Genomic DNA, 9,881 nt, shown 5'->3' on the forward strand with positions numbered 1-9,881 from the left:
GTAATAAATGTTATTTGCAGTTAACAATTTTCTTTTTTCTTTATTACAATATTTATGGCAAGACTAGGTATAAGGGATATTTTCCCATACAAACCATACCAGCGAACTCATGAAGGTTTTAGGAAAGGTATATACATCACTACATAGCATAAAATAAAGTTGATTTCCGCTCTCTGTGTCTGAATCTTTAAAATTAGCCAACAGATTTTATTCTTTTTTTTATAGATAGATTGATTCAAGAGGAAGGTTCATGTATATAATAACATCCATTAAACTTCTGTAAATTTAACGCATGCGATGCCGCGGACAAAAGCTAGTATAAAGTCAAAAACCAATTACTATGGGAATCCTCAAAAACATACTTGATTTAGATAAACCGGAATCTTATAACCAAAGAATCTTATACAAAACACGTTGTCCTCTTGCAGCGACCGTTTATTCCGCACTATGACGGACATCCTGGTGTCCGAGGGTTATGCGGCGGCCGGCTATGAGTACATCAACGTGGACGACTGTTGGCCGGAAAGGGAACGCGACCCGAGGGGCAGGCTCGTACCCGATAGGGAGCGGTTCCCGTATGGCATGAAGAGCTTGGCTGATTATGTGAGTACTTGATTTTGTAACGTGCAAGAGGGGTTCTTAAGGTGTATATTTGTGTGAACGTGAGATTGTGATTTAATTGTCAAATTGTGGTATGCTGTGTATTAAAGGTCTAAAGATTACACATATCATTAGTTTATTTTATGTTTTCAATTACACAATTACGTGTAGCAGTTCTTCTTACTTATTTTTGATTAATGTAAATTAGACAAAAAATAGGATAAGTTTAATCCTAAATTAAAGATGAATGATTTTGTTTATTGTATCCATAAATACGCAAGTTCGCATCGTAATAAGTTAGGTAGTAGCAGATACCAGTTTTAAAGATTTTTAATATTTATGTACAGATAGTCTTCGTAATTTATAATTAACAACAGATTTAAAATGCGATTTATTAATTATATTATTTCACCTACCATTTCGCTTACAAACGATGACAGCGCGACGACATTCACAATATATCATCTAAAAAAACATGTAGTATTTAATTTATAAACGTTATTTTAACTATTATACGATATCATTAAGTTTCACTTTTACTTCTAGAATTCGGTTATGTCTCCATAGAAACTGTGTGAAGTTACTTTCGCTGGTAATTTGATCAAAAAATAGAGCGCAACGAAAGTAAATCTGTGATCATTAACAATCAATGAAATCTTGTCCACTAGTGGCGTGTTTGTTGTTATGCCAATCATACAGACTGACAGTTCTGCTTGGTCCGTAAGATCATGTAATTGATACAACATGTTAACTGCAAATAGAATAAATTTTAAATATAATGTGATTATATATACGCAGAGTCGATGAAAATTCTCATGGGATTGAGATGTTATATATACCCAACGGTAAAAAATTGTCTGTGTCACATTATAACCACCTCATTAACTTCTGAGATAAAATGCATATCATCAAACAAACAAACGACCAACACAGAAGCATGCTACTATTTCACGCCGGTTTTCTGTAGGGTTGTGGTACTGTGGTGCGAGCTGGCCCAATTCGTGCTGAAGCGTGCTCAACTCCCACATTAAAAATATACTATGTAACGTCCTCCATCTTAGACCTCGTCTACGCTTAACTTTAATGTTCAAGTGCTTGTTCGTAAAGACAAGTTCATAGGGCGTCGTGTAGGTGTAACACTTTATTTTATATGTCACATAAAAATCGCATAGTCACATAGGCGCTATTATAAAATAAAACAAGGATTTTTTTCTTAATTTCTGGTCTTTAGTGGAATAACCCCCACGTTTACGGTCTAGAGTTAAAATAACTCGTCTTTGATTGCGTGTAATACATTCTCGTCACATCTCCGTGACGACGTCATTATACAATGAATAAATCACTTTTTAGATCAATTTCAATGACATAACACAGGCCGTTGATCTAGCGGACTTCTGTCGTGGAAATTGTTGTATGAACGGAGAAAATGTACACATAATAAAGGATTGCGTTTATGCTTACAATTGGCCATGTTTTATTTATTGTTTGTTGTGTGATACTCCTTTTTGGGTGTTTCGTGTTTGATACCGTTATGGGTAGATGTTTAAGAATCTTTTAGGAGTAATGGGTTTCGTGATTGTGTGGTTCTAAAGGGATGCTTTTTTATTATTCAAAGCACTTACTTGCATTCGTTGTTTGTGGTTAACAATAAACATTCAATCTAATTGAATGAATACAGATGTAATACATTTTTATATGTAAACTCATTAAAACTTATCTTAAAATAAAATAAGAAGCGATTGTATTGTTTTCTTGACGTTATAATAATCAGAACAATTTTATGAAAACCGTTGTAATCATTGTAAAATTTCCATAAGCAGTTGCGAATATAAATTAGTATGCTCAAATAAGCTTGTAATAAAATATTTTATTATAAAATAAGGCATATTACTAAATATTTCAACATATATTCGAGAATTACTAAATTAAGATTCTTAGTTATTATTTTATGAGCAATAAAGTAGCAAGCAGTATTAAGTTTGTATTTCTTACAAAAACATATTTAAATATGAATAACAATGTAATGTCCTAAAACAGGTTAAACTTGACTTAAATAATGTCGAAATTAGTTAAATCCTAATAAAACACATAAAAATATCACACAAATATTGTCTTAGTTATGAATATATTAATGTAATTATATCTATGTATATATGACAACTTATTTATTATTCAGAAGTAATACTTATAAATAAAAGCCTTCATTAATATTTAATAAAGCATATAGGTGCCTAATAGTGGGGACATATATCTTATGTTTAACTTTAACACATTTATTACCAATATAAACTTTTTGATACGAGATGCAATAGATATATTACGTAATATATAAATATATGATCCTATGAATTATATATGTCATTATATTTTATTAAATGCATACTAATTTGTACTTGTAATGCGAACAAAAGAACAGTTGTTATTGGAAATAAATCAGAATGATCACGCAGGTTCACATATTATCTTACATCTTTGGAAAGCGATTGGAGAAAATTAATTTTTTCGCCAAACGTTTCTGACTATTGCATGATTTAGTATTAACTACGTGGGTATTCTGCTACCGTTCAATTAGACTTTTGGTAAATGCTATTTTCTTTGTTACCTTTTATGTAGGTCCTAGGATTATTGTAGCATGAATGAATAAAGATATTTGTTGTCAAAAGTAGGAGTGGAAATTTTCAGCTATTTAACGGACACTGTAAATGAGAAAATTTCAAGAATTTATGACTTTAATGTATTATGTCCTTTATATACCTTAAGATGGTTCGTCATACTGATCAAGGGTAAACAGACGCAGAGTTATGTAGCGACTGCTTCGTCTACAACCCTGTTAGAGAAAAATTATAACAATGGTACTTATACTCTTTACAACAAAGCGGTATCACGTCAATTCTTAAATAAATTGTTATTCCGCCATTGTCAATCAGATGATAGTCATTAATAAAATGCTCCACTATCAAACGCAACTGGTCTACTGCAATTACGTCGTGACAGCCTTTCTTTGCCTTTTTGTTCATTGTTAGGAACTCTCACGCGTGTCTTAATAGAAATTGTATTACGAAATCAAATGCTTTTGTCCATTTGCAGGTAGGTATTTCTCTTTATTTGGTTGCTTGAATGATCTATGATGTAATCATTGTTGATTGATGTTGTAGGAATTTTGATTTTATCTTTCATGGAGTGGAGACTTTTGTATACGTTTATGTATTTCAAAATTTGAATTTTTGCTTCACTTATCACCATATCTATCGGGCAGAGATCCGTGAGCGATGAGGTTGTCTATTTTCCATATTTAATTTTCTTTTTGTCTATGGTACATATATTATTGATATTGGAAAAGTTTTTATTTATTGTTAATTCCTATTCTATTCTAATAGGTACGTATATATGCCAAAATTCTAATTATAAAGAAATGTCATTAAAATGTTATGAAATGTACCGATAGGTAGTCTGTCAAATTGTAAGTAAATTAATGCAAACGAGGAGAAAGTTTGTGTCAAGTTCACGAGGCTATCACCGCTCGGATGCGCACGCGTCATTGATGAGGTTATCGCAAGACATGACAGCGAAAATATAGAGTAATGAGTATATTTTCATTTTTCTGCATTGACATTGTTCTGATCTATGTATGGGGAGATATAATATGCGAATAGGATACGTCTGAATTATTATAAAGGTGTGTAGGCATGGATTTTTGTCACAGTTCATCTGTTTATAGGATAGTAACAATACATTTCTATGTGGTCTTTGAGGAATTCATGCAAGCATTTCCTAAAAAAACTTAAAATATACAAAAAATATTCACTCCTTCTTTGTAAAAAAAATCTTTTTACATTCAACTGGATTACATGAACACGATTATATACGAATTTATCAACCTTGCAATTATTGAAAAGTGAATTCCCTTAGATGTCTCAGTTCCTGCACTGAGAACGTTAATGGGCTAATGACGTTGCGATGCGTGTCGTGCAGATAATTGATTAATTCTGTATTACAAATGTATAGATTATAAGAAATATCACTTTTATCATAATCTTATTATGCACTAATTATTGTTCTAAGTAATTCATTTTCTCAGCATTCGCTTTCTCAAATCCTTGAAAAACTATAATTAGTTAAATTGAACAACTGTGAGCAAAGAAAGATGCGTAAATATTTATTATTTAGACAACCAAAGAGGTCGAATTAAAAATTAACTCGAGAAAAGTACTGGCCGGTTGAAAAAATTAATTCCAGTGCGAACGTACTTAAAAAGACCTTTAAGTACAAAAGTTTAAATATTATTATGCTGTAGCTATTTTGCTGAATTATAGTTATTTATATAAAATTAAGTGTAATTTTAGTAAGTTAAACAAAAACAGATATTAAGATAAAAAGCAATGTTAATAATAAAATATTAAACTGAGGTATGTTGTAATTATAAATTTGTAAAACCCTCATGTATGTATGATTTCCGTCTAAATTTCTGTGAGTACTATCTTGACAGTTGTATGATACATTATTTAAAATAATATCTTTGTGCGGTGGGAATCTGTGTACACTAAAGTGAAAGTTTGTTTATATGATTATTATGACAGCTCATCCATGAAAACTTTTTACTTATGAAGGATGCGGTAGAATTCAATTGTATATATGTATCCTACTAATTTTATAAATGCGAAATTTGTAAGGATGTGTGTGTGTGTTTGTTGCCCTTTCACGCAAAAACTGCTCAACCGATTGTAATGAAATTTGGTACGTAGACAGCTGGACAACTGGAATAACATATAGGTAACTTTTTATCCCTATATTCCTACGAGATACGGATTTACGCGCGTGAAACCGCGGGGCACAGCTAGTTCTTATATATATTTTTTGTCTACTTTCTCATCAATCATCACATTACATTATAAGGCAATGGTATTTGTTTTAGCATCATACAATATGTGAAAACTGCATTAAATTCCACCCAATATTTTTGTGTGATACTTGAACAAACTGTTTGCCCTAATAAATAATTCGTATTTTTAATTAAATTCAAATTATTTACATAAATTCTATGAATAAAATAAAACAATAATTTGTTCGCACAAAACACAAACCATGCTTTTATCCCAATTAGCACTCCAGTGCAATAACCATAAAATAAACTTCTCTTAATAATATGAGAGATGAATCAAAACTCGGTGTATTTAAACATAAAAAAAACTATCGTTTAGGTGACAATTTATATTTTCCGAGGATGGGTCAACGACTTTTAACAAAATATTTGCTCACGAGCAGAAATGTTTGCAAACACTCATTTTCTAATTCAAAATTTACATGAACAGTTACTTAGGAGTATTTGATGATTAACAAGACGCCTACAATATATTTACTCAATTAATAACGGGAATGTAGTTACGTATTTGTCATTTATTTATTTATAGAATATCTGGATGTAATTAGTTCTCAATGATTGTGTCTTCCCACATAATAACATTTACTCGTTGAAATATAAACCAATTTTTAAGTTCTTTGACGTTTCTGTGTTTAATTTAATGCATAAATTAGCTTTTAGAGCTCTTTATACAGGTTTTTTATCCTTACGAACCTTTTAGTTTTTATCGGTTTATAAAGTGGGTGCGGTTTGACTATGCTGCGCAACGTTCTAGACCTGTCGTGTCTATAAGAGCTCGGAAAATGCAGATGATCCGCTGACCCAACATGCATTTTCAATGCTGGTAACCCACTTTCCCGCCAATCGGGCACAAATCGGGCTGAACAAAAAACGTCACGGATATAAGACAGTTTCCATAGACGTTATGCTCGAAAGATGGTAAATGACATTTTGTGTGGAACTTTCTTTGCAATCACATCTTGTTTATGGTTATTTTATGCAATTGTATTGTATGGATAAATGTAATTCATACACATTGAAGTATGTGTTCTCTATTTTTAAACTAAGCATCATTCTTTCAAATGCACAATTTAGATTTTTAGAATTTCAATGTTTTCATTATTATACTTCTGACTTTCCCAAAGAAGAAAGAAAACGCATTACGCATATTATAGTGGTTATAAATTGTATTGGTACAAAGACAAAGCGGAATAAAAGCTAGAAACGAGCATATTTGCGGCATGTACATAATTGTGTGTGACATTTTCGTGGCATGCCCGTGGCCTACATCCCGCCCTTACACATTTTATCGGCATTGTTATCAGATCAGAAGCGTGGGAAATCGCGTACAAACATTTGATTTTATCTGCTGATACGTGTGCAAGTTGAATCCATGATAGCAGGGCCTAATTGGACACGTTATAGTTTTGTGAGAAACAGCATTTAAAAATGACAATTGCTAATGTGGAGAAAGTAAAATAAATAAAATTCTGCGAGATAGTTTATAATTTGGTTGTTGATCTATCATACAATTTTTTAAAATAAACAACTTACCTTGAAGTGTACTATGGCAAAAGCAAGTTAGTGTCTTAATAGTCCCAATCTTAGTCATATATACGGTCTTTGAAAATCCTGTTTATAAAATAAACGAAACATAATATATGCATTTATTGAAAAAAAAAACTACATGCCGGACATTTGCATTACTGAATGCAGTAGAACTTCCTATCCTATTGCAGTTTAGGATGTAAAGTTCATTATTTGTGTTTAAAGGAAATCGAAGTAATAAAATAACTTTAAATTTAATACATGTATAAAATCATTTCGAGCAAAAAATAATGCATTCGTTTATATGTATTTAAAACAGTTCAGGGTGAACTGGGCGATACATATGTCGATTAGTTAGATTAATAGAGCTACCGGTATGGATATATAGCGGTTAGCGAAATATCCAAAAGCGGATATTTTGACGTTTCAATGTCGAGACTACCGTGTGAAAAGCTTTACTCCGTACTCATATTTCATATTAAAGATTTGTATAACAACAATTCATTAAGCATGTTGCTGGAAATTTTTGCTATTTTATCAACGCTCTATAAATTCAACAAATAAGTTCTTAATTCAACACCATCAATGGAACTCCTCACCATGCTGATTCAACTTTGTTCCTAAACAAATGTTAACCATTAATACGCGGTTTCACTTTAACATTTCTAATAATGTAAGATTTATTTTACCTTTGTAGAGCTTATACTTCATATTCGCCTTTTTGATTGGCTTAATAAAAAGCCAAAGTATATAATCGAGTCACAACAATGCAGAAGGTAACCCATTAGCAATGGGTCTGTTTAGCCGTCTATGGAGTTATCAATTCAGACAAGCGAAGGTTGGAGTAAAAGTAAAAAATGCGACGCCCAAATAACTAGGTCAAGTTTATCGAATTATTTTAGCGGTTTAAATGTGATTTCGTACGTTTACTTTCACTCATTGTTAGTGTTTTTTTAATACTATTTAATTACATTTTTAAAATACAAAATATTTTATGTGATTATATAAGTAATTGAATTGTTATAAAAAAGCATTTTTATGTTCTCAAACCTCTTTATTTTAATAAATTTCATCTTAAAATTCAATTATTAAAGTAAATAGATTTTGTTAGGCATAATGGTCCGTCTTCGAGTAAGGATTACAAAATGGCTGTCACGTATAACGTAGATATAATAATTATATCATGACTACTATTACATTACGAAAACCGAGTATTAGATGTACTTAAAAACCTTTCAATTCTTCATTCTATAGCTTTTTCTGATCACATCGGCCGCAATCTCATTATATCACAATTGTCTTGCGACACAGCCCTTGCTATGTGAATGGAGAACAATACATAACAATAACATATAGTGGAGCTAAAATCTTACGATCTGATCCGACCTTGAGGAAAGGATAGGCGTGGGAACGCCTATGTCGTGTTATTGAAGACAAAAGGCGTCAAAGTAATTTAAATTACTGTTTGTTGTGGCGATATGGTAATCATATCACTTTTGGAAGGCATTGTTAAATTGCGTGGACGTGGCGCTAGGGTTGGCAGATTTGTGTTCGTGTAAAAGTTTTGATCTCGATGGTTCTTAGTTTGCTTATATAAAGTAAGCTAAACAACTTGATAGACCGAGCAGATTTTGATATTTTTTTTTCCATATAAATAACCATTAGAAACATTTATTACAGTAAGTACCCAAACTCTTTTAAGAAATCGTTTATCCTGCACCATCACAAATAATAGAATTTCTAAATGTATAACTAACATTCATTAATAAAACTTCACTTAAAAATAGGCTTTCAGAAGCGAGCAATCGCTTAACAGACCACTTTTAAAACGATCATGCTCTATCGACAGGGGTTACACCCCATAATATAACATAACACACCAATGATTCTAAAGCTTATTAAAGTAGCATCAGCAGAGCTACGAAAAGTGTTCTAGAGATTGTCTTGAAGTAAGCAAACATCTAAGTGCAGCCTAATTGAAGCTATGCAATCTTGTATTTATATGTCAGTGTTTACAAACGAGTCTGTGGAGGAAGTCATTATATGTTGCCACAGTGGCATATTTCGTAACGATGCTAGGCGGCAAACACTTTCCCACGCACTACGCTTCTGTAAGGGAATCACGATTAATGTTGAATAAAACTGTGCTGAAGCTGGATGGGTGTCGAAATAATGGGACAGATGCGGTGATTTGTCGCGAGCGAATCGAAAATTGACAGCGACTGTGAAACCGTGGGCAGGTTGCTGTTGTTTTTAATAGGGTTGCCACTCTTGATTTGACTGTTATATTAAATAACCTAAAATGTGAAATGTTGCATGAGTTAATCATTCTGGCATAAAATACTTATTATGAGAATTTTAAATTGTCACAAATTCAATTAACGTTGTATTTGATAGCAGTCAATTGACGATATGGAATTAATCAAAACAAAGAAAAAAATTTGTAACATGCAATATTATCTTACATTACATCCATTATATATTTTGAAACAAGAGGTTTGTATTAATAATACGTTTAATGTCAAGAATGCACCAACCAACATGTGATGTACATATAAGTAAGGATGACTTTAAAATACAATATTTATTGCACTTTGATATTTATGTATCATCGCCATACCCGTCATCATATCGTCATCCAATTATTTCTACTCTATAATTCACTAGTAATAAACGCACAACACAAAGCTTTTATAAACTCACGCGATTTCTTAAATGTCAATAAATGTAATAATATTAACTCTCAATAAATAACGCCTACTTGTCGAGACAGCTAAATTCTTATGATATGAATCTATAAACTTTGACTGGCGCACCCATTATGATGTTATTTCAACAAATATTATATCAATGGTTTGATACATATTGTAACTAT

General features: G+C 31.7%; 1 protein-coding gene across 2 annotated transcripts in view; it reads left to right on the forward strand.

The window, feature by feature from the left end:
* The window catches only part of LOC119837506 (alpha-N-acetylgalactosaminidase), a 47,513-nt gene that overhangs the window by 22,277 nt on the left and 15,355 nt on the right, over nt 1-9,881 (forward strand). For both annotated transcript variants that reach the window (XM_038363105.1, XM_038363106.1), the window contains exon 3: nt 429-603. In XM_038363105.1, coding sequence (XP_038219033.1) covers nt 429-603 — 175 coding nt within the window. The remainder of the gene's footprint in view (nt 1-428; nt 604-9,881) is intronic.

Source organism: Zerene cesonia, chromosome 27, assembly GCF_012273895.1.
Source record: "Zerene cesonia ecotype Mississippi chromosome 27, Zerene_cesonia_1.1, whole genome shotgun sequence".
Lineage (NCBI taxonomy): Eukaryota > Metazoa > Arthropoda > Insecta > Lepidoptera > Pieridae > Zerene > Zerene cesonia.